This window comes from Scleropages formosus, chromosome 5 (genome assembly GCF_900964775.1).
Source record: "Scleropages formosus chromosome 5, fSclFor1.1, whole genome shotgun sequence".
Classification (NCBI taxonomy): Eukaryota; Metazoa; Chordata; class Actinopteri; order Osteoglossiformes; family Osteoglossidae; genus Scleropages; species Scleropages formosus.
The window spans coordinates 14938864-14963958 of record NC_041810.1 but is presented as its reverse complement, the minus strand read 5'-3'; the positions used below and the strand labels follow the sequence as shown (position 1 = coordinate 14963958).

The 25095-nt window shown below is 42.7% G+C and overlaps 2 protein-coding genes across 5 annotated transcripts in view; both read left to right on the top strand.

The window, feature by feature from the left end:
• Nucleotides 1-827, top strand: part of afg2a (AFG2 AAA ATPase homolog A) — an 82821-nt gene extending 81994 nt beyond the window's left edge. The window contains exon 16 of the mRNA XM_029252422.1: nucleotides 638-827. Coding sequence (XP_029108255.1) covers nucleotides 638-814 — 177 coding nt within the window. The 3' untranslated portion in view covers nucleotides 815-827. The remainder of the gene's footprint in view (nucleotides 1-637) is intronic.
• A 129-nt stretch (nucleotides 828-956) lies between these two features.
• On the top strand, nucleotides 957-6385 carry spry1 (sprouty homolog 1, antagonist of FGF signaling (Drosophila)). 4 transcript variants are annotated; one of them, XM_029252426.1, is made up of 2 exons: nucleotides 957-1028; nucleotides 4661-6385. In XM_029252426.1, exon 2 carries the CDS (start codon nucleotides 4716-4718, stop codon nucleotides 5670-5672), a length of 957 nt encoding a protein of 318 aa, XP_029108259.1. In that variant the 5' UTR covers nucleotides 957-1028; nucleotides 4661-4715; the 3' UTR covers nucleotides 5673-6385. The 4 variants fall into 4 exon arrangements, with proteins under 4 accessions (XP_029108259.1, XP_029108257.1, XP_029108258.1 ...); XM_029252424.1 differs by lacking the exon at nucleotides 957-1028 and adding an exon at nucleotides 1076-3109 and having other exon boundaries at nucleotides 4661-6382; XM_029252425.1 differs by lacking the exon at nucleotides 957-1028 and adding an exon at nucleotides 3129-3763.
• Nucleotides 6386-25095: the final 18710 nt, after the last annotated feature.

Sequence of the window (25095 nt, the reverse complement as noted above, 5' to 3'; positions counted from 1 at the left end):
TTTAATGTGCCAGGAGCCTGCGTGTCCCTGCCAAATAGGTTGATGCTCATCAGCCTATAGACATAGAGCTGCTTTTAGGGTTGAAACCTGAGGAGATGCATAATAGCGCAGGTATTTTGACAGTGAAATGCAAGTTAAAAAGTGTCAGCAGACACTCCTGTGCTGCATTTCTGACCCGGGGCTCGGAGTGTTTCCTTGTACCTGTCATCATTATTTATTATTTTCTTATTTCGCGCGCGCACAGCTAAAACCGCGCAGAGTCCACGGTTTCGCAGGGGAGCGCGTTGCTGCAGCTCGATGTTTACTGAAAACATTACAGTCAAGGATCTAGTGGTTGGTCCTGCCTCCTTGGATCTGAACTCCTGACCCTCGTACGAAGTCGGCCTTCGAATCCGTCGCTCGCTTTTAATATTTTGCATACGTACTTCCTGGGGAAACGGGCACGATCGGAAAAACGCTGCAGATGGTGGCACCCAGAATCGAGATGCGCAAATGCTAAATATTTGTCCCCCCGTTTTTAATAGCGATGAACAACGAACGAGCAGCGCTCATACGCGTCACGTCGTCATACACGCATTACCGTTTCGCTTAAGCTGGCTAACGTCTGAAATGGTCCGTTCTCTCTCTCCCGTTGCAGATCGGCGCCGTGTGCAGGGAGGCCGCTCTTTTCGCCTTGCAGGACGACATCCGGGCTCAGCGCATCGCGGGAAGGCACTTCGAGAGGGCCCTTGCTGCCGTGAAGCCGAGGATCCCGGATTCGCTCGTCCAGCTGTACGCGCGTTACCGGCAGCAGCGAGGCCTGCGCGTCCTCTGACGTCCCTGGGAGAGGACAAAAAACTAAAAGCGGGTTGTCCGGACGAGAGCCGCCGGCGTCCCGTCGGGCCGCGCTCTTACTCTCCGTCAGGGGCGCGGGAGGTGCTGTACCGCGGTACTCGGAGTTGTTGCTGAAAAGAACGCGGCCATGACAGCGGTGCTTGGTGGTAGGAGGTCACTGCTGGCACCACCGCAGCCGTTCTCAAGCCACCGAGGTGAAGCTCACCTAAAACCTGAAATAAATGCTGACATTTTTCCTTGCCGTTTTGCTTTTATTGTTTGTGGAACGCAAAGTAGAATCGTCCTACGTGTGTCTGCAGCTATGTCCTTTATGTCCTCACATTTCGCTTTCGTAAAATGCAATAAACAACAGGCCTAAAAAATATGTTTAAAAAATTAATATAGTACGTGTAAAAATAGCTCGTGGTAAAGGAAAATTCTAGGGGGGCTTCATTTGGGTCTGCAAGATTTGTGCGATTGTCATCTGTAAGAGTTAAGTGACGCGGTTCTAACCCGTGCAGTGAGCGAACGAAGCCGGCGGGTTAGTTGAGCTGCGGTTCAAATGCGGTTCGGATGCGGTTCAGATGCGGTTCAGCGGGATTAGCGCGGGTTTACTGTCCACTGACAGCTTGAGCGCTAAAACTTGCAAGACGAGTCGTTTTAGGTCGTTTCCAAAGCGGATCCTTTCACTCATCATTATTATGAGACACGCCGGCGTCTTTACATGCTCAACTGAAGCACTGACTGACCTCCGCTTCGTCAGTTTCTCATTCAACGCGAGGACTGCAGAGTAATTCACCACCACCAGCAGCAGCGATCCTAGCGTTTTCTTTTTCATCATGCACTACTTTTCCGTCAGCTCGATTCGCCCAAAAATGTACTGCTTGTTGTGTCTTTTTGAAGGCGATCATGACATGAACTAGCCACTGCCAGACTACAGTGAGTGAGTGAGTGAGTTCTCCATCTGAAAGACATGAACTGAAGCGACGACTTCTTGCCGTGCTTTCGGATGTAATGAATGGTGGACACGGGCGAAAGGAGCCGCCGGGCGCGCTTCTCCTTTCTTTTCCTTTCTTTCTTTTCTTTTATTTCTTTCTTTCTTTCTTCTCTTTTCTTTCTATTCTTCCCCTCTCTCTCCCTCCCGCTGGGCACTTCTTAAGGTGGCGCCCACGTGTTACTTTGAAAACGACACAATGCGTTTGCTCGAAATCACATTTTTCTTACTTTGATATTTGAACTTTTGGCACGTTTGTCCAGTTTTTAAGATATATTATCGGATTTAGATTTTTCATGTTTGACCCAAATGATTTATTATAGTTTAAGGGAAGGATCAAATTTTAGTGATCGAAGACGGATCTTGGAAAATGTGCCCTTCCCTTCATACCACTTTACATTGCAATGTGCCAGTATTTCAGTGTCGCAGAAGGCACGGCACTATGGGTTTAGTGACAAAAGCAGGAACGTCGTCCGTGTTTATTGTCCGACCAAATCAGTCCTCCTTAAGCGCTTCTCCGCCCCCCTCCGTCGCCCGGCCTCCTGCCACTGGCCAACCAGCAAAGAGCGGATGCGATGTATCCTTTTTCAGCGGCGAGAGCCGACCAATGGGCAGCGGCCTGCGGAACAAACACAGAGCCCCGCATTCTCCGCATTCTCATTCATTCAGTTGCTGGGGCGGGTTGTGTGCGCGTCACATAGCTACGCACACGCACCCACCCACCCGCACACATACACGCACACATACATACACACAGCGCGACACACACACAGCTTCGCGGCGGCTGGAGAAAGCGCTCTGCGTCTCGCAGTTTTTCCACGCCACTAAACCAGCGCAAAAAAAACAAAAAAAAAAAAAAGAAACCGACGCCGATTTCGGATACAAGTTTACCGTTGACTTTTTTTTTTTTTTTTTTTGCATCCTTCCCTTTTTGCTTTGCGCCCGAATCAGTTCAATTTCTTTTTGCTCTTTCTCATTTTTCTGCGCTTGCTGCTGCGCTCAGTAACAAAACAAGCGTTGACTGACACACGAAATCAGCGCTCAGAGCAGAGAGACCCCGGTGCTGCACTGAGTGCGTCGATCTGCAGAGCTACACCATGGATTTACCACACCTGGGACGCATCGGTGTATAAATGCTCGCATGTGGACGGAGAAATAGCGACAGAATATTATTTTGATGCATTTGGATGTACAGGATCAGTGCTCGTGCCCGCGTTACGTACTACTGACTCAGTGAGTGTCTTTGGAGCGGCCCTTCTTCATGTTTTCGTTGATGGATTCCACATGGACGCTTACCCATAGGTGAGAGTTCGTTAAGTGTTTCTGACGTGCGAGCGTGCGGAGAAATGACGGACGCGATTCCCTCGGGAAGGAATAATGAATAAAGCGAAGGGGGGGGGAATAAATGGTGGTGTGACTGAGGCGGATATCCGTGCCCCGCGCCCGCGCTGCGTGTCTGACTTGTGCCGTGTGACAAGTTTGGGTGCAACTTCTGGAGCTCGACAGTCCTGCGACTTTGCAGTCCAGTTGTTTCCCTGCGCGTCTGTTTTTTTTTTTTTTTCCCCCCCGGCCGGGGGGCTCGGAAAAAGGAAAGCAGGCGCTCGCGCTCTCGGATGGTCGCGGAACTCGACAAAACACCCCTCCCCCCACGGCGCTTGTTTTCATTCATAACTTTTCTCTTCTTTCCCGTGCTCTCCGTTCATCAAACGGGCCCCCCCCTCCTCCCGGGCTGCCGTCGCAGGGGGCGCCGCTGCGCTTCTTTCCTCCGCTCTCCTCCTGAGTTTTGTTAGAACCAGCAACACGTTAGCGCTCGTGTCCTTGAGACTCGGACCCTTTTCCGTGCGATCAGACTGGGCTGGAGGGGGCTGTGGGGGTGGGGGGGGTCGTTATATTGAAGCGCCCAGCAGATGGTCCTGCAGTGTATCGCTGCCCCGCTCGCACTGGCTGCGCATCCAGGTAAGTAAGGGCCCCTCGTATCGCGGTTCGTCGCTCAGTTAAATCACGTCGCCGCCGCCGCCTCTGCGGAGGGAGATGTGTGGTCCACGGTCCGACATGATCCCAGTATGCACTTGACATGATGAGGCTGCTTAGTTCTAATCGGCACCCCCCGCGACGCGGTGTTTCGGCGGCGTGTTTATGGAAAGTGTCCGGACTTGGTGACCGAAGTGTTCCGCGAGCCCGGGAAGCTGGGGCGCGCGCGCGCTCCCCTGTGTGTTCCGACGCGTTACAATGTGTCTGTCAGATGCGTTCCGTCACCATTGTTGGAGCCTCAAAGGAGCGGATCACATTGTCACACTGTCCCCATTTCGTTGCCCCCCCTCCCATTTCAATGTAAACGAGCCATACACATGGAAATGAGCGGGGAAGTGTGTGTTGTGTCGTGTCGTGTCGTGTCGTGTCGTGCAGTGCGGATGTGTGCGTGTCCAACAGGGCATTTAAAGTTCTTCGTGGTGAACCTCAGCGACCTGCCCTGCACTCTGCGTTCGCGGAAAGAGCCCTTTGCAAAACGTGCTGGACATGATGAAGGCGGCTGCTGCTGAACTCACAATTTTCTGCACTCCCTGAACGGTGTGCTGTCGGTTTGAACTCCTCATTTTAACGTGTTATTTTGTCAAGGTTGATCCTAGCAGAGAGCGAGAACTATGTTCCTCATTAGCGTATGGGAATTGTGGCGCAAAATGAGCTTGTGATCAGTTGATTATATTTTAAGTGTCTGCGATTTTTTTTTTTTTTTTTTTTGCTCAAAGTACAGTGACGGAGGTGGAGATGTGTGGCTCGGTTTAATGATCTTTCCTCGTGCCGTTAAATGGCTTCGCTCTTACGGTTTCTCTCGTCTTGCCTTGATTTCTGCAGGATTTCAGATGCGTGCCAAGTCTGCGGTGAACATCGGCAGTCCTGATCACCCCAGATGGAGCTCCAAAGTCAACATGGCACCGGCGGTTCGTTAGTCGCGATCCAGCAGCCGTCCTCGGACAGCAGGCAGAGGCTAGATTACGAGCGGGAGCTTCAGCACGCGGCCATTCTCTCTCTAGACCAAATCAAGGCCATCCGCTCCAACAACGAGTACACGGAGGGGCCCTCGGTGGCCAGGAGGCCCACGGCACGGACGGCGCAGAGGCCCGAGAAGCAGGAGAGGACTCACCAGGTTATACATGTCAACGTGAACAACAACTATGAGCACCGGGTCAGCAGCCCCTTGGGGCCCTACCCTGGCACAAGAGGACCCGTGTTGAGCCGCTCCACGAGCACCGGGAGTGCCGCCAGCTCAGGCAGCGGCAGCAGTGCCTCCTCCGAGCAGGGTCTCCTCCCTCGTTCGCTGCAGCCCAGACCTGGGCCGGCGCAGCGCGTTGAGCGCCCCGTTCGGACGCAGCCGAAGGCTCCGGCCCCTCCGGAGGACTCGCTCAAGCCGGCGGGCCGGGGGGACGCGTCGGGACATCGGTTCATCTGTGAGCGGTGCGGTCGGTGTAAGTGCGGAGAGTGCACGGCTCCCCGGACCTTGCCTTCGTGCCTGGCCTGCCGCGGGCTCTGCCTCTGCTCGCCTGAGAGCGCCGTGGAGCATGGGACCTGCATGTGCCTGGTGAAAGGCATCTTCTACCACTGCTCCAACGATGACGAAGGCGACTCGTGTGCCGACAGCCCGTGCTCGCTCTCCCGGTCACACTGCTGCTCCCGCTTCCTGTGCATGGGGCTCATGTCAGTGCTCTTCCCTTGTTTACTGTGCTACCCGCCAGCTAAGGGCTGCGTGAAAGCCTGCCAGGGCTGCTACGACCGGGTCAGTCGCCCCGGCTGCCGGTGCAAGAACTCCAACACGGTCTACTGCAAGCTAGATAGCTGGTCGCCCAGGGGCCAGGAGAAGCCCGCGTGATTCTCGGTGTCAAGAGAAAGATTTGTCATGACTGATTATATTGAAAAAGTAATAATAATGAAAATAACAATAATAATAATTGTTTATCAAACATTTAAGCACCTCCCTTCCGAGGGATCCGGTTTGGAGCGAGCGTGTGGAGTATGAAACCACTTTTTTCAGGACCTTTCTACGAACCAGTGTTTGCCTTAGCATTTCTTTGTGTCGTCTTCAGCTACTCATTAACACTCTTGACTCGTTGCAAAGAATTTCCTTTCAGTCTGGTCGAGTTCTCCAACGCTTCGTGTGAGAGCAGCCTCTCACCAAATCTGTGAAGGACTATCTAGACAATATGTAGCTGTTACCAGACATCCATAGCAACCAGGATTGTTTTTATGTAATCAGTTGGTACTGCATTAAAGCTGTGGTTAACGCTGTTCTTTTGCTTTTGTGGCATTTTTTTGTAGTATTTCTGTTGGACTTTTTCCCCCATTTCCAACATCCATGTTCTTTCTGTGGCATTCTTTTGTAAATTGTATGTATAAATCCTAAAGATAATTTTGGCTATTTTTTAAAAAGTCTGTTAAACATTTTGTTGTAAAGAATATTTATTATGTGAAGCTCTATTATTTTATGATATTTATTGCAGAAAACAGTCTTGAAAATTTACTCATGTCTGAATATAACAATATCAATACTTACTGAAATTAAAGGGTGGCACAAAAGAAAAACTATGTTAACTATAATACAGAAAATATATTAATGAATGAAAAATGTATCCTGCCTTCTGTCTTTTTTTTTGCTTTTACGATGAATCTTTACATTTTGCACAGTTAATGCTTTGGTCTGGAAGACATCTGTTTAAAATTTGATTTAAGTGAAAAGTTCAGTCCAGCCTTCCATTGGTCACAAGGGTTTTTACAGGAAGAGGAAGAAACGCAAACTTAGAATGTCCTTGAGTATGAAATGGTATAAAATTTCTTATGCTTTCTTGTTAGGAACTTTATATAAAGGAGGTGAACTGTCATTGTATCCAAAAGTGGTTTTGTTATAGGACTGTGATGGTCATACACTGAATAGTTTGTGTTGTCATATTTTCACATTGATGAATATGCCTGCTCAGTATATTATAGTTTAAGAGAGAGATTTTAGTGTGAGGTGAAATTAGACCCATTCATTCATGTAACAGTAGGTTGTTGGTATCTGATGTCTTCACTCATTTGGGTTTTATCAATTTTCACACGTTTGTATGTTGGAATTTACTGAAAGAAGCATGTTGAGCTTAGCTGTAACCAGAGTGTCTAACAAAACCGAGGTATGAAAAGGTGAGTTTTGTTTTTGTGAGGAAGGGCAACGTTTGATTCATACCGAATGGCCTAATCTGTGTAGGCGGTCAAAGTTCCGACACGTAAATGTGATTATGACAATGACTTGTTGCCACCGGGACTGCTTGCTCAAAGCTAATAAACCACTAGTATTTTTTATAGGTTGCACTTTGTTGCTAGGGCTCTGACACCACACCGCTTGAGTTCTTGCGGTGATTTTGTCGCTTGGAAGAGGTTTGCATTCCTGAGAGGGAAGTTACCTGTCTGCTGGATGACTGAATCTGACAGGAAGCCGCTCTGCTTTGACGGGGAACACAGGCGACCTCTACAAATGCGAGGGTTGCCTTTGAAAAGCCAGAATGAGTAATTAACCACAAGGTATTTTTAGATTTCTATGGTGGAGCCCTGGGGCCAGCGCACTGGGGTTGGTTAGTATTTTTTGGATCGTGTGCTTATGAAATTTCGCATAATTGCAGTTCTGGTTTATCAAGGTAAACAAATACTAAAGCGTGCGACGGCATGTCGTTTTTACTAGATCCTCAAAAAAAAATGGAACAGTCGTGTATTAATAAATTTTTTTTAAAAATCGTAAATGGTATTCGGATATGATTACAGAGCAGAATTCTGTATATTTCTTCCTTTGCAGTTGAAACGATTCATGCTGCATAGCTTTTACACATGCACGATATCACTTTGTGCTGGTCAGCAGTCTTCGGTCCCAGAACCTCCTCCCCTAAATGGACCGGTCTCGAATTTCTCTGTCTTTTTTTTCCCCTCCAAAGCAGGAATGCACCTTTTGTTACTATGAATAGTTTAGTGCGGATTAGCGGTTTGCCAATTTCCTGTTACCTTTCAGAGCTGCAATTGGAGCCCCATTTGCTGCTGGCTCCTGGACAATTGCAGACAAAAGGAGACTTTTTTTCAGGTTTCGCTTTGGAGGCCGTGTACAGAAGGGAAGTGACTCAAGCCGTATTTTACAGGTAATTAACTGTAGATAATGTTTGCTTGGGATTGGGAACCTTGGCAGAGGCAAGACTCTGCGCCTACATTTCTGCACCCTTTCGCCCAGAGGACTGTGTATATACATAGACAAGAGGAGCAGGACAGAGAGCACCACCCTCACTCTTCAACCAGGCCTCATGTGTTTCCCCTCAGTATTGTGCCATACTTCCTCGAGGCGAGTTTCAAATTTTTTTGGTACCAGTACCTGAAAGGATATTACACCACTGTGACACCACTATAAAGTTATATTTTCAGAGGTGTAACAACTTCTCAGATACTAGTGGGTCCAAAAAAAAATAACATACACAAAATGTATGCGCGCTGTAATGTACAAAAAAAAAAAAATGCTTCTTTCGTAATTTGTTGCAGGTTAGTATTTGGGGTTTTTTATTTTTGAAAAAAAAGTTTAATGATGGTGTTTTATTCGTTCCGAAAGGAACGGTTATGTAAATTCATATGCGTAATTTCTGGTAATTTTGCCGATCTGATCACCCCGCCAGAGGGAACATTTTAAGGCGTCGAACATGAGGGCGCACGCGGGCTCCCTTCTTACGCGGTTTTTTCCGCGCTTTCTGCGTTTGGCGCGTGGGGCCTCCCGTGTCGCGCGACCGGAAGCGAGGTTTCAGCGGTCGCTTTACGCGAGAGGACGGTTATTTAACACTATTTGTGTAATAATGTAATACCTTGTAAGTAAAAGTTATCCTTCGTAGTGTTTGACAACAAGAAATACAGCGGGATTAATATTTTTTCTTCTTGGCTGTCCGTCGGAATTCGGCGAGCTGTGAAAGTTCGAGATGAAACAAGTTGAAGTTTCTACATCATCACTGACTGAGTGAGTTTGAGTTAGGCCTTGAAAATGGAATTTGTTGGTAGCCCTATCTTAAACTAACAGAACAGATGCTACTTGGGGAAAGTTAATCTCTTTAAAAACTTGTTATAGTAGTCCTGTCCTCCGCTATGATTCCATAAGTTATCTTTGTACAGGTTTCCACCCTAATTGTAAAACCAAGGTTATAAACACAGCCAGAAACATGTAGACTCTCTTCTTGTCTATATCATGCCTCTAGGTTTAATTTTCTAACGCGCACCCTGCCAAGCCGGACTCTTTCTTTACACACAACACCTCAAGGAGCGAGCAGAAGAGGAGCGCTGCTTTTCTCACAGGCCTCTAGCAGGCACTTGTCCTGCGGTGAGAGTTACACACGAGCATGTGTTTTTTTTTTTTTTTTTTTTTTTTAATTTTTTTTTAAACTCGGGTTGAGTACGTAGGCGGTTGCCGCTGCCTACCTCATTTCCACATTAAGACTTCAGACATATCTTTGGAATAGACGTCTGAGTCATTTGAGGTACATATGAATCATGACAAGATTTGTAAAAAGCTTTTAGTTTCCCCCAGCACTTTGGGGTATGTGTAATTTCAACACATGTGATTCTTGATGTATGCATGAGTGGAGTGCTGCATGGCCTGCGGATCCCAGGCTGATGAGATCATGTCCTTGGTTCTTCTCTCTGTGGTCCTTCTTAGAATTTAGGGTGAGGCCCTTTCCCCAAGTTCCCCATCCCCCCTCGAGTCCGTGTTTCCTGTGATATGTCAGCCAGAAGAAAAAAAAAAAAAAAAAAGATCCGCTAAAACTTCCGAACTTCGAAAAATTAAAGGGCTTAAATCATTCCTGGGAGGCAGTGGCCTTTTCCATGGGTTTAGCAGGGTGGTGGCTGGGGGCTGGTTGGTGAGAGGGAGGGGGCAAAGGAGTACACTTTTTTTCTTCCCCCCCTTTTAAGATTAGACCATGCATCCAGCCAGATGGTTCCCGTCTGCTGGCTTTTTTCAATTCACTTCCTCCCACACAGACAGCACGCACACCCCCCCACACCCCTCCCTTCCCCTCCCCAACGGCCTCTCTGTTATGTGGCTGGAAATAATCTTTTATTGCCCAGTTGTTCGGAAGTGACCCCCTGCCCTTGATTAGATAGGGCAGAGTCCTATCACACGATTGTGTTTGAGCTGGCAGTTCCTTTTTTTTGAGGCCCGGTGATCCTGTGTAAGGGACAACAATGGGAGGCTTTGCGGACCTTTAGTGCGTCCAGCTCCCGCGTCGGGAGGGGGGACATCGCGTGAGGGTCACAGAGGAGGTTCAAAAGGGAGGGGAGGTGGAGCCCTGGCTTCAGTTAACCTCTCCACTGCTGGGGTTGCTTCCTGATCCTGACCATTACAACAAGGGTTCTCAAAATCCCTTTAATCTCTGTTATCAGTGGACTCTTGAGTCAACAGCAAGTGGTCAACATGTGAGCAGCTAGGGAACACCAGATATTGGTCCTTGTGCTCTTCTCAAATGTCCGTTTCATTAGTTTATAATTTGTGTCAACTAGCTACAAAGGACTCATGTTTCATTTGATTGAATAATGAGCACTGGGATTTGGCATTATGTCAGTGTTAGGCAAAGGATTTGATATTGCTGCTGCATGGTTTACCACTAAATACTGTAGTACTGTATTTTTTGTGTTTGGTTTCATTAGAATACAAAGTTCTAAGGACTTTTTCTAATGTCTTTGTAGAAGAAATATGTGTCAATCTATAAAAGGTTAACAAGTAATGTAAAACACTGCTGCTGTTTGTTGTATTGGTTTTAAAAACAGTTTGAGCTGCTAATTTTGGGCATACATATAAGGAACTGACCCAGTTTAACAGAATATTATTTTTATTGTAATTTATTGATGAGATGCCATAACCTGTGGCCATAATACAGGAAGATTCCACTACTTAGCTCAAACTTCATTATGTCGTAGGCTTTTTTCTACAAAGTGCCTTTGAGCTTCAGAAAGACACATATTTGTTCTGTCCAAGCCATAACCACATCTAGAATTTGTTATAATCTGACTTGGCAAAATTTCTAGTTTGCTGTTGCTATATGAAATGTAGCTGCAAAGTGTAATGAAATGCCTCTAAAAAAAATGTCTGAATACCATTTTTATTTGGTTTCTTTTCTGCCAATTTGGTTTCAGTTCTTAAAATTATATACTGTAATTTAAATATTCAATTAAAAACTTGTTTTAGTTGCTAAACAAATGGCAAAACTAATGTAGTATTTCGTCTTTCTAGATATTTCTTGTTTCTGATGTACTACAAATCCAACGAAAACACATGCAGCAGTCACGCGCTGTGGATCTGAGTAGGTGAGAATGAGCTACCTTTTTTGCCACTAGTATACTCAAAGCCAGAACCATTGTTTTACCTGTCTTCATCATAGCTTACATTGTTCTCTCAAAGTTAAATTGATGTGGTTAAATTTAAATTGAGTGTTAAAAAGTAATTAATCCATGGTTTCTTGACTGATGTTTTAATATATCAGACATTACATGTTTCAGGCACATTTTGTTGTCTTGCTCTTGGATGAAATGGTGTAGAAATCTCTAAGGATTAGGAAAACATATTTCATCAAGAGTTTACACGTATGCATCCAAATTAATTGTTTTTCATTATTCTTTGTTGTTGCCCTCTTAGACATGGGAAGATTGTCCTTTTCTTTGAAAACTCCACTCTGTACAGTTGTCTTTCAGACTACGTTGGTTTCTATGCGTTTGTAACACATCGGAGCAATTTCTGCACACATTTGTCTATCTACACGTCTACTTCTGTCAGTTTGAAAATGCAAAATTCATATGTAAGACAGGGTGAGCGCAACAGGTTTCAAAATTTGATACAGAACTGACACGTTGTCAGTCTATTTGAAGGGCATTTTTGGCTTTGCCTGTAACTACACAGCTATGTAGTAAAATTGCATGACAATCTTGGCAACCAGATGTATGTTTGCATCTAATATGGGAATTATCTAAAATTTAGGAAGAATGTTCTAAAAAAGAATTTGGTTAGGAATTTGTTATGATGAAAATATGGTAGTTTTAAGGTTCTGAGAGTATATAAATTTCCTAGGACAAAGGGCGTGTGAAACTTTTTTAGGATATATGTACTCTGTTGAGGTGGGGGCACAGTGGCACAGCGGGTTTGGCCAGGGTTGTGTGGCAGGTGTGGGGTTCGAGTCCTGCTTGGGGTGCCTTGCCGCGGACTGTCGCCCCCTCCTGTGTGTGCCCCTCCCCTCCAGCCCTGCACCCTGCGTTGCCTGGCTAGGCTCCGGTTCGCCGTGACCCTGCTTGGGATAAGCAGTTGTAGACGTGTGTGTGTGTGTGTGTGTGTGTGTGTGTGTGTGTGTGTGTGTGTGTGCGTGTGTGTGTGTATATACTCTGTTTGTGATGTTAAAGGACCCCACCCCACACATAGCTCATATCTTTTTAAAGAGATTTGGGATCAAAGGAAAATCCACACAAACAAAAGACTTGCCTGTTGTTGATTTTGGGCCACAAACTTGAGTGCATGGTTATAAAAATAGCAGTTTTTTCCCCTCTCATTTAGACCTTCCTCCTACTTTGTAGCCTGGATGAATATATATTTACTTTCTTATTATAAACCATTGTGTTGTTTTACTTCAGTTCATGAGTCCACTCATTTATAATGTCTGTGAGCAGCTCTGGGGAGAAACAGTGATGTTTGTTGGTCCATATGCTGTTGGTAAATTAGAAACTAAACAAGGGGCTATCTGATAGTTATGTACATAGTTGTTTATCTTCTAAAGCTGAAGATGATTCCCCTTGTAACAAAAAACAGTTTTTAATGCAGAATGACTTGGTATGTTTTTTGAGAGGTGTTATTTATGAGTGGGTGTGCAAGATTTTCTTTAAGTGGAGGAACCCTATTGCAAGACTTTAAAGGACCATTGTGGTATGATGACCTGAAATGTGTGTTTCACACAGGGGGCCAGTGAGAGTGTTCTGGGAGCTGTTCACCTTTCCATGTGCGGCAAAGGGTTTGAGGGATTGCAGAGGACTGTTGTTAGAAAGAAGCACAGTGTACCATTCTCTATCCCAGTCTCCTTTTTAGTGTTGTTATACTACCTGTATAACTCTTCCGTTTTTTTCCACTGACAGGAAGTAGCTGGGATAGAATGTTTTGTTTATTGTTCTTTTAGCGCCTAATTATCCTTCCAGTGGAGAATGAAAAAATGAAAATTATGAAATGGAAGTTAACATTTCTTTAAGGATTTAGGTTTAGATTTTTTCCCCTCAACTTTCTTAGAAATAAGAATTTTTTTCTCAATCACAATTTCTAATTTTAATAAAATGTTTACAAGGTGTGTATATAACCGTCAACCAACCAATTTTAATTACAATTTTGTATTGCACTGACAATAAATCATGGTTACTTTTTAATTTACTTTTGCACCAATTAGTAAATTGATGGCCCACACGGAGCTGTATAAATACCTCAAATTTTGGTAAACTGGCAGAATAACTGAGAAATTTATTAACAGAAATATGGAAGTTAAATATTTTAATCCCTTTTATAAATATATATTTTTGTGTGAAATTTAAGATGGGAAAACAGTGTGTTGAGGTATGAAAGGTATTCTTTATTATTCCTAATTCTTGAATTCTGAGAAAAGCCTTCTGGTTTTAAACTAAATATGAATGATTTCCTTTCAGCTAGCTTGCGAATGGATGTTTGAAGCAAAACAAACTGTGAATAATTTTTTAGGCCTATTAAATTTCTCTGCTTTTAATTGAATTTTTTTGTGTATTTTGGAAAAGGCTAGAAGTACGAAATAATGAGCGACAAATTAACCTCTAGACTTGGCATTGGACTCCAAAGTATGAAAATGAAATACTGTAAACATTAACGGGAATGTTTCCCAAATATTTGAAAAAGTACTTTTCTAAAACATAATTTAATTTGGACATGAGGTTTATATTGACTTTGTTTCAGCTATCTTTTTTTTCCCCTTCTGCTCAGCTGCTTCATTTGCTCTTTTCTAAAATTACTAGTTTCGTAATGCTTGAGGGCAATGAAAAATAGTTTCTGTTCTGTCACCTATTTTAGAAATTGTTCAGAAAAACCCTCTCCTTAACCTAACCTGCCCAGTATCACTGCTGCTGGTCGACTACTTCCTCTCACTGAGAGAGCTCTGTCAGTCAACAACCAAGACGGTGAGATGCAGGCAGAGATAGAGTGACACAAAAAGCTTACTAAGACCAGGCCAAGTGGGCAACCACACTGCAGGAGGCCAGTGTAATGGCACATGCTGCAGTCATAGAATGTGGACTCGTTCCGTAGGCAGGGAGGTAAAACTCCCTGCTGCCACAGTGGGAGTTGTTTTTCTTTTTCACTTTTGCTGTAGGAGGTTAGATGGATGAATCTGAACTTACAGTACAAACGAAAGGCCGCCCTGTGGAATCTTCACTTGGAAAGTCTGAGTGCATGCAAAGGTGTAGATGGCAGGAAGAAGTGGGCAGGAAACAAAGTGGAAAACACCACTGTCTCGTCGTATTTTTGTACCAGGAGACAGGCAGGGCAGAACCTTCCGCCTTCCGACATACCTCAGTTTTGCTGTTGCTATTTGTAGCTCGTTCCACCCCTGCCACCACATTAAGAGATATCTTGTGGGGAGATCTATGGAAAGGCAAGAATGTTTTCTTATGACCATTCCAAAATTAACACATGGACCTCGCCATAAGAGATCACATTACGGCTGAGAATGAATTGATAAATTGGAAGAAAAGAAGACCTATGAATAAACAACTTTAGAAATTTATGAGTTTACTGGTGATGGATATACTGTAAATGCATTATTACTGCAGTAGTGTGTGCTTTTTGTTTTGGTGCGGCATTATTTTATTCGCTTTTTTTTTTTTTTTTTTAATATCTGGCTGGGACATCTCCACCTGTACCCATTGCTCTTATTTCATCTGCTGGCATGTGGACCAAATGAAACCCAGTAGCTGTCATCTTAATGCTAAAATGTAGTATTATTATGCCTGTGGTAATATGTTTTTACGGACAAAGGTATCATCAAAATAATAATACAGTTATATTCTGCTTTTTTTCCATACATTATTTCTTGTAAGTATGTTGAACAATACCAAGCATGTTGTTTGAAAATGTAGGTAATTTATTTCCATGTAGTATGTCATCAAGTAGATGGAACATCATTAAAAAACTACTGATGGTCAGTCTACCCTGCTATATTCATATCCTTTTAGTAGGATATATGGATTAAAGAAAGAAAAAAGAAGGAAATAAAAAAAGTAAAACCATCTGGTGGGAAGTGCTTTTTCTTTACTGGCTAGTAACAAGTTAAAATTTTGCCTTAATCAAATGCCTCATTTCGCTCAACTGGAATTTACAAAAATGTTACGCGGTGGTCTTGTCAAGTGGGGTGGGAGAGACAGGGCCCATGCATCCTTCCACCCTTAGATATATGTGGTACGTCGGGGAGGTTGACAACAGAGCCCTGTAATTCGACCACAGTGGAAGAGAAAGGAACAAGCTAGGCCGGGCCAGGTCAGGGCCATACTCTTTTCCATCGTTCTCCGCAGGTGTTTGCTTTAGAAGCAGCCTTCATGCCCCCTCTCAAGAAAAATGAAAAATGTGGAATTCTGTTTTTTTTTTTTTTTTTTAATAAAGAATCTGATTTATCTCTTGTCTGCATCCAAAAAGCCATTTTTTGCAGATATATTTGGGACTGATGATATACACTTGGTACAGGCTTAATGTGACTTTGGGTTTATAAGGGTTTTCTTTCACCCCAGTCTGTGTTGTGCTTGCTTGTGTCTGAATGAGTTGCAGTGAGCTGAGTGATAAATTTATGATGAACTGTTGTGGTGGCCTTCCGTTCTCAACAAGTTAATAATAAAGGGTGTGTGGAGTACATAACTGTCCCAGGTTCACTCATAAACTACATACAACAGCTCATTATGCATGTGTGGGTAATGTGGAAAGTTGCTTGCTTCTGTCAGATCAAACGGTATTATTTCAGTAAGCGAACTGTCACTAAAGAGTGTCCAGTTAGCATGTCATCAAATGTAAGAAACAGGACTGAAATAAGCACAGGAGTGGCATAAATGACCCTGAATACAATTATAGCCTGAATGATAAAAATTGTAGGAACATGCCTGCTGATGTCCCAAAGATGGTATGAGTGAATCTGAGGTAAGTATGATGAAGATAGTATAACCACACCTATTTTACTGTTAACTGTTGGTTTCAATATTAACACCTCTGAAAAGTTTGTATTTTTAGCAATAAAAACTCTTTAACAAAATGTGGTAATGATAGGAAAAAGACAAGGATGTTGATCTTTTTGTATAATCAGTTGTACGTATAATAATGCCCAGTGACAGTGGGTTATCTGGTGGAAAAGTACCGAAAGCTGCATGAAAATAAATATGAATAACATATGGCAGTAGATGTTTTTTTTTTTTTTCCTTCTTCTGAGAACACACTTCAGATTGAAATATTACAAGTTTACCTTTCGCCCAAATCTGCAATTTCCTGACCATAGAAGGAAATACAGTGTGCTCTGCCTTCTTATAACGGTCGACACTTATTCTCTTTGGAGTAGGCTTTGTATTGACAAAAAATCAAAAGTAAAAATTGAACATTAAAAACTTTTTTATAATAGATTAGTTGAAGTGTTTATCCTGCACATGTTTACATTATAAGTTATATTTCCAGGGTGTACATTTGTTTTGGACAGAGGTAAACAGGAATGAATTACATTTGATTTTTTTAGGATGTCTTATGTTATACATGTAGTAAATGAACAATACAATAACTGCCTATGTCAAATCAGGCTCATTGTACAGGTATGCATGCAGATATTTTAGGTATTAAAACTTGTACATGAATAATTCTTTCTTTGGCCAGTAAGAAAAATGAGTCAAAGGAGAAATGGAAGCCTTTGCACTTTGCAAAGAGCATTAAGACATTGTTTCCCTGCTGCCTACTGTGACAATGATTGCATGGTGAGTCCCTGTTAATTATTCTCTTTTCTTTGGATAGTCATTGTAAGTCCTTATATTCTTCCTGGTTAGGTTTCCAAGGGGAAGTGTTTTGCTGGTACCAGTCTGTTGAGAGATGCTTGGGAGCCCGGGTGAGGGTTGGGGGTGGGGTTGAAAAGTTTAGAACTCGGTAGGTGCTGATGTGTACACTCTCCTCATCTACATTTCAATGAAGACCTGCCTGTTGACTTGGTGCTGCAGAACCCCCCTTCTCCCACCTCCCCCTATTTGAATACGTCTTTGTTTTGGGTTTTTTTATATATATATTATTATTAGAGCTCTGGCCGACTCCACTGGTCCTTGCAGGAGAGGCTCTCAGTTTGGAGGGGAGGTATCGTGGTGGTGGTGGTGGTGGTGGTGGGGGGGGGCGGCGGCGGCGGCGCAGTGGTCACATTGAGTTTGTTAAGTCAGGCAGAACACTCGACAGGAAGGAAGGAGGAAGAAACCCTCTTTAGTGCCATTGTGTAGGGGACGGGGCTTTAGCAGCCAAAATGACCGTTTAGTCTATAGGGTCCACTTCACTACCTCCCTGCTTCCCAGAGTGGAAAAGGGAAAAGGCGGCAAACAAGAGACTTTTGCTGAATGCCCAGTAAGGAGTTATGCTAATATCCAAGCCTTTGTGATATTTGTTGTTCTCAGATAAACCCCATTTTTGCATAGGATTTCTAACCAGAAACCATAAAACCATTCCGGATGCAAACAATCCTATGGGCTCTTATGCAAAAATAATATTCATTTTGATTTGGTTTATTCATTGTTTTATTTTTTACTGTTCTGTTAGATCTGGGAATGTTTCACAGAGACTTGGTAACCACAACATTTGACATCTTTTCATGTCAGAACAAGGCCCTCTTTGGCTAAGAATCCCTTTCTGTATTATGCCAGTAAGAGGGAAAAGTACAAACGAAAAGTTGCAAGTTGATGTGCAGTAACTGCGTCATCAGCTCAATCTGTTTGATTGTCTATTTCCAAGAGATGATATCTGTTTGGTGTTGAAGGCCTGAAATGTTCCCGCTCCATAGCAACACATGCCAGTAGCTGTGAGGCGGCCTGCTTGAGTCCTATGTCAAATAGCCGATCTGTTTATAATCTTCTTGAGTGATAGAGGCTGTACAGTACGTGAACTAGCTGTAACCATCCTGAAAGTTTAGCGCTGAAAATTAAAGCTAAGACAATGCAGATGGTTCTTCTGGAAGCCACACTTACTCGGTGGTGGATAATCATAACAGAAAAAGATGCCACAAGTTGCTGTGAGCTGTTTGCAGTGGAGAAGTAGAAGTTCCTACTGTTAACATGTCAATGGAAAAAAAAGTAGATGAAATGGTATCTCTCAGGGAAGCAATATGACCTTTTTCTTTAACCAAAATTACATCTAGATTTGTTTTAATTGCTTCTTTATCCATCCGAAAATGGGATTAATTAATCAACTAAAACACCTTTGCACAGAGAAGAGTGTAAACCTAATTGAACAACCCCAAGTAAAACTTCCGAATGCAGCTGCGATACTCTGCTCTTCAGTGACTCCATTCTTTAACATGTTTGTCTAGGGCTCCTCACCACAATTAGACAGACACCGAGGCCTCTATCCATCTGAAACCAGCTTTGTTTTTGGATCTTTCTTCCTTTTTCCCTTCCATATTTCATTGGCCGTTTCCAACTTAGTGAAGATGAGCCAGGCACTGCTATCGTCTCATAAATCAAAGCGCAGAGCAGCTTGGCTTCCTCCTTCAGGTGAACCCTCCAGACGGCTGTTGGGTAAAAATTTGGACAAAAAAACGCACTTTGACTAACTGCCAAACAAAAAAAGATGTCATGGTAAGCCCTGTACTCGTACGACATGCAGCTCACATATTCAAAATGTTCCTCTTTGCATTACTTATCTTTTCATCAGTTGTTCTTATATATTGTTACATTATTATTCCTTTAATTAACAGTTTAACTGGGTCAGAACAACATAACGCATATACCTAGAAAATAAAATTAAATAAAGATATTTATTTTTAAAAACATATTTAGCAGGGATGGTCAAGTAGCACTGTCCAAGTAGTTGCTAAAAGGTGACAAAACATTCACATTTCATTTTAGTTACCATGAAGGTCAACTCTAAACATTTGTTGATGGAACTTACTGGTATGGACCGTAGCAGTAAAATATGTTTCCTTGCCTGATAGGTAAGAATAGTCAGTCTGTGTTCCAAGCTACGTCAAGAACAGAATCTGGCTATGGTTGAACAAGACTGTTGAGTCAAACTTTTTGTTAAAGATTTTTGAATGGTTGTATGAACACAGTTTCAGCAAGCTTGCATTCTGTTATATTCCCAGAATAAATGTATCAAAGTGCCCATTAAGGGTGCCTTTTTAAAAGATGCCTGGGATGCCTCTACAGATGTCATGCAAAGGTACAAAGGCGTGAAATAAATTCTGCAGATGAACTTGAAAACATACTGTATATTTTTCATAGGTTATGCAGCCAGAATGACCCCAGTGCTTCTGTGGTAACTTGACTTTTGTCAGCATACAGCATGGTATGTTTACTCTGTTGTGGTCCCATGCTGATTCACTGAATGGACAGTGCGCCCTTGTTGTCCCTTATTCTCTGTGATTTCACCACCACACTGCTTCTCAGTTGTCCCCATTTAGTTGACTGAATCAGCTGAAATGAACAAGAAACCCATTTAACACATATGCTTCCACTTTCAGCATAGTCTTTTGGTCCTTAATTTGTACAATTTTGCATTCATTAGGCTGCACTCAGCCCGCAGGGTACAGGTAATGTGCAGTGTTTCCACCAAATTGTAAGCCCAGGGCCTTGTTGCTAGGAAGAGAGGAAGCTTCAATTGCTGCCATTTCCTTGGCAGTATATTGCAGGTCTTATTACAGCGTTTAGGTCAGGGCAATTGATGTCATTATGTGTAGCAACTTCCTCTGTAAGTAATGAATTAACTCAAGATATTTCGCTCTGTGGTTGCTGTTGCCAAGGGATATTGGTATGTAGGGAGTAATTATGCCGTGCACTATAAGTTGTTTTGAGGTGGGTCCTGGGTAGCTAAGCAGTTTAGATAGATTTGTGTGATATTGTAGCCACCTTGGACTGTATAATATTTGTTATGACATGACATTGTTTCATTTTTATTGATTACTTACTAGACATCAGTTGGTCCGTGTAAAACATGTATTTGCTTGTCTAAGAAATTTTTGGCCCTATTAGAACTGAAATGCTCAACAATTGAAATTCATACATAAGATAAATCTTACCACAAGATCAAAAATAATTAAGTAAGCAAATAAAACAAAAAGTTGTTTATAGTGGGTTGGCATGAAAAAGCAATTAAGAAAAAAAAAAAATCTGCAATTTTTTTTCTTTGCGTGCAACAACTATAACACATCATGGTTTCCTCAGTCTTGCTACATTTTGTTTACAGCCAGTGTATCCCTCTCCTGGGGTCACGCTTTAAAAAAAAAAAAGTGGTGCTGTGTTTATTTGTGTAAAATGTGAGGATGTTGATTCCAAGACTTCTGTGTTTTGCTATTGCACTGCTTGCATTAAACCATTATTTCGGACACACTGACCTTGTTTAATCTTATGTAATATCGGCTAAGATTCTGATTTTGAAAAGTTGCACAATATGGTCTAGTTATAGTGTTCACTGCCAGACATGTTTCTTCTTATTTGTGCATTTTGAACAATGATGTGCATGGTAATTCTGAACCAAGCTTTACATAGGGCAGTTAAATGTAGGCACGGTGCTTTGAAGTCAGTCAGTATTCTCTCATTAAACTTTCACAATTGTCGTAATCACAGCAATATTGAGCGAAGTGAAATATGTCAGCTTGTATTTGCCCTCATCCTGGTTGTGGTTTCAAAATCAGCCACAGGAATACACAGTGAATACATTAGCTTTAAAAAAAAAAAACAATCAGAAACAACCTCCATTTTCTTCCAAAATGGAGAGAGGAAGCTGCTTGACAGCAAAGTGTTCATGTTTTCTCAATGGGAGATCACCCTGTGACAGCAGCCCCGGCAGGGAAAGAAAAAACCTCACCAAACAAAGAGGGCAGTAGGAAATCATACTGGTTGAGGCTTGTTTGGTTGTCTACAGGCTTCATTCCAAGCTGTGGCAGCCAGCTATAAGTCTTTTATAGGGACACCCCCCCTATACAGGAGGCCCCACAGGGAAGAGGAACTTTTACATTTCTGTTTGAGTGGGCCTTGTGCCAGCAGGCCAGTTCAAAGTGCACTTTCCAGTAATTTGATTTAACTGCTTGGTGCGTTTGATATTCCAGGAGAAAAGCATGCAACCTGAAGTTATATTTCCTGATTGCGATCATTTCTGAGGGTTGCACTTTGGGTGCCGTGGGACAAATCAGCACCCCCCCTTGCCTTCCAACCGACCTTTCTTCCTACCCCTTTAACCCCCCTGCTTTTCTCCATCATCTCCTACCCCTCCCCCCCACCCTCCCCACTCGAGTGCACACATTTCATTTTTTGGCAGCCAGCCCCTTTCTGCTTTTCTTCTCTGCTCTGCAGATCATATCTCATGTCACTGGGAGTTCCAAACTTGGAAGAGATTTTCAAGCAATTGTTTTGTGGGGCGAACGCCATGTGTCCACTCTGAGGGATGCAATTTCTTTGCTGTCTTTGCTTTGCCATTTTAACTTGGAGAAAGAAATCAAAGGTTTACCCTCTCATTGTGTCAGCAGGCAACTTTCAAGGCAAAGATAAAGAGAATTTTTAAACTGAATAAAATACATTTTCTGCTTTTTCAAGTGAAAACGGAAAGATCATGGTACGGTATGATATGACAATATTGTATGATTTTAATCCAAAGCAACTTCAACTCACTTTTATAAAAATCATTTTATAGCATTTTTCCCAAAACTTAATTGGTGAGTGCTTTAGGGAAATGTTAACAGCTGCAGAATTTAGCCTGAAGCATTATCAAAAGTACCCTTCCTTATTGCCCTAGTGGTCAGTTGCAGTACTGTACATCATCCTTGAAAATGAAAGTGATGAATAATAAATAAATTGATATTCTCCAGAGAGATGACTTCTGTTATATTGGACTGAGTGAATTTTCTCATGGTATTGAATACCTGTGGAGTTAAAAAAAAAAAAAAAAAAGAAGCATTTGGACACGTCAAAAAGTTGTATTGGGGACATTTTTATGACATGAACTGAGGACAAATATGTCTTTGGTAATTTTTAATGGACTGAAACTTAGTGTTATGTGTAGCTAAACAGCTGTCCATGCTGGAAAATGTATGGGTAACCGGTCAAGGTACATTTCACCCAGTGAACTTGAAAGTGAAATCTCAAAAGAGCTGGAAATAATCTCATGGCTTTATTTTGAAATAGTTATTCGTTCTACCCTTTGACACAATTTTTTGAAGGAATGAAGCTTATCTAAGATTTGACAAAATAAGTAATGAATCTAAAAGCAATGCTAGTGGTAATATGAACAGTCATACCTGAATAATGCTGATGCTTCAGAAGCAGTTGTAGACCTTGACTTGCCGTCTGTAAGGATGTCATGCCTTATGGAGATTACCAATCTCCTATGGTTGCATCAAGGTCTGGTGAGCGCCACCTACTGGTGTCCAACTTGTGTATTGAAGGTTTCTAGAACTTTACTGTTGCAAAGTGGTGAATAACAGTATCATCAGTACATTTTGCCCTGCGAAGGACTGGCATCCCTTTCAGGGTACACTCGTCCTAATGCATTGTTCTGTCACAATATTTGCTTTATATCACTGTGACCCTCAACTGGACAAGTGGTTTTTGATAACAGATGAATCAGTACATCTGAAATCCAGAAAAGAATCAAATGCCTATACTTTTTTGGCCAAGGCTTACGGGGAACTCAGCTGAGATAACCAACCAGCCTTCCAAAGGTCCCTTTCCATAGACAGGCAAAAGCACTAAGCCATAAGTGCATGCCATCAAGCTACCAAACTAATGCATCGGGGCTTGTCTGCTATTGCTTTGAAAGGTCTGCAATGGATGAAACAAATTTATAGCACGGTGGGGTTTCACCCTGGCTGTCGTACCCTAACAGTTGGCCATACAGGTCCAGCAGCTTAGAGCGTTTTTGAGTTTGTAGAACATCAGCTTTCCATTAGTGTATAGAACAGCCCACTCCTCATGTACATCCTGTTGCACCCCAAATGTTTAAGGTAAACATTGCCACAGACAGTGGCCCTCTATAGGGCTTCCTGGCACAAAGAACAATCTGTGGAAATACTTGTCCACATCTCCCCCAGTCTTCAAGCATACACATGTTTTTGAAAAGCCAGTTCCATCTTACCTGACTAACATGAAAGATTTGGGAAGGGTTTCTTGCCTTTCATTTCAAGACTTGAAACGCTTTTTGCACCTCATTACCGACTTGGTCATGTCTCTATTGTGGTTTAAAAAGAAATTTTCTGAAGGTGTTCTGTGGGCACAAAAAAAAAAAATCCGCTGTCCATGTGGTCCCATGATTTGTTTGTTTGCTGGACTCAGCACAGTACAATGCAGTCATCAGTGTGTAACGTGCATTGTGTGGTAGTGGTAGATTCTTTGTATTGTTCTCATTGCAGTTCCCACACACACATACACATTGTCTGAAGCCACTTGTCCCAAACGGGGTCACGGTGAGCCGGAACCTAACCTGGCAACACAGGGCGCAAGGCTGGAGGGGACACACCCAGGACGGCACAAAGTCCCCCCCCCCTTTACTCCTTCTGGTTCAGCAGATGGTACTTTTTACTCATCTGTTGCTAAACAGGGCCAAGTTGCTTCTGAAGTCCTGTCCTGTTTGTATTTCCATATGACAATAGTAGCTGCTTAAAAACCACAGATGCATTTGGCCAGTAACATTAAAACATGAACAGAACATGCTGGCATGCTACAGAAATCACTAAATCAGCTGACAAATTTTTATTTGCACTGTAGTTGTTCTTTTGTTTGTATGAGCTCAAGGCTTGCACAGGTGCAGCACACTGTATTGGATCCGATAGTGTGTGATTCCTTGCTTAATCTTCTAGACTAAAACGAAATGATGCATTTTCATCAAAGATTTTTTGTCGACCCCATTTGGTTGTCATAATTATGCTGAATGATTTATATTTTTTAAGAGTCAGGCTAATTAACATATCATGTTGATCATTTTATGCTATAGCATAAAATGTTCTGTGTAATATTCCTGGGAAAAAAAAAATTAAGCTAATCATTTGAATCTTGCCTGCTGCTGTAATACCCTTGAAAAAAGTACTAACACTAAGTTGCTCTAGTAAAAATTGCCCAGTTGTATACATGGGTCAACAGCTGTAAGTAGTGTAACATTGTAAGTTATTCAGTACTTTTTGCGGTGGCTAGTTGATCTGTGCTGCAGTTATTCTCTAGATATTAATAAACGCATGAAAGTGCTGGCCCTAAGATCCTCTTTACGTATGGTCTATACTTCCCTCAACTCAGTCAGGGTCATTCTTACTTGCCTCTGTCATTTGACACTGCTGCAGATGTGAAGTATTTGGGGAATTCTTTCTCTGGGGCAGTGGGCGATGCGAGAGGTCCCACTCTGCCCCTTTCAGTGGGAGCCCCTCTCAGGTGGCCGCCAGCTCGCGGAAGGGGCCGCCGATTACAGGCCGGATGCTCGCCTTGGAGGCGCTGTAAAGGTAGAGCCTTGAAAAGTCCTTCAGAGGGATTCCTAAGTGTCTTGGGCCTTTCCCCCAGGAAGAAGAAATACTGTTGGGAAAGAGGGGAGGAAAAAAAATCTCCTGTCATTGACTTAGTCTGACCTTGCCATTAAGGCAAACTATTTGACTGAAGTAGTTTAAGTAAAATTTATACAGCACCTTGTTTTTTAAACAGTGATTTATATTTAAACTCTGTCAAATTAAGTGGCTTAATGTATCATTGTGTCATTGTGTATCATTTTACATGGCCAAGATTGTGTCATTTGTAGGATTTTGTTTGAGTGAGATAAGAGAGCAGTACAAACAGGTTATGTCTTGAACATAACTTGGGTACAACCTGAATCATGTTTACTTCTGATGAAAATAAATTACCTTATCAAATGGACTTCCTTAATTTATGCGATGCAGTTTTATATTTGACTTGAATTAATTATCCAGAGACTTTGTGATGCTGGCATGAGGTGTTTACATGTGCATCAAAGGAATTGTGGGGCTGGAGTTATAATATGGCAGTTGTGTGGTGTTGCTGGAACAACATGTGCCATTCATGCTGCT

Coding starts and splice junctions, on each gene's coding strand:
- spry1 (XM_029252426.1), top strand. CDS start 4,716: ATGGAGCTCCAAAGTCAACATGGCACCGGCGGTTCGTTAGTCGCGATC.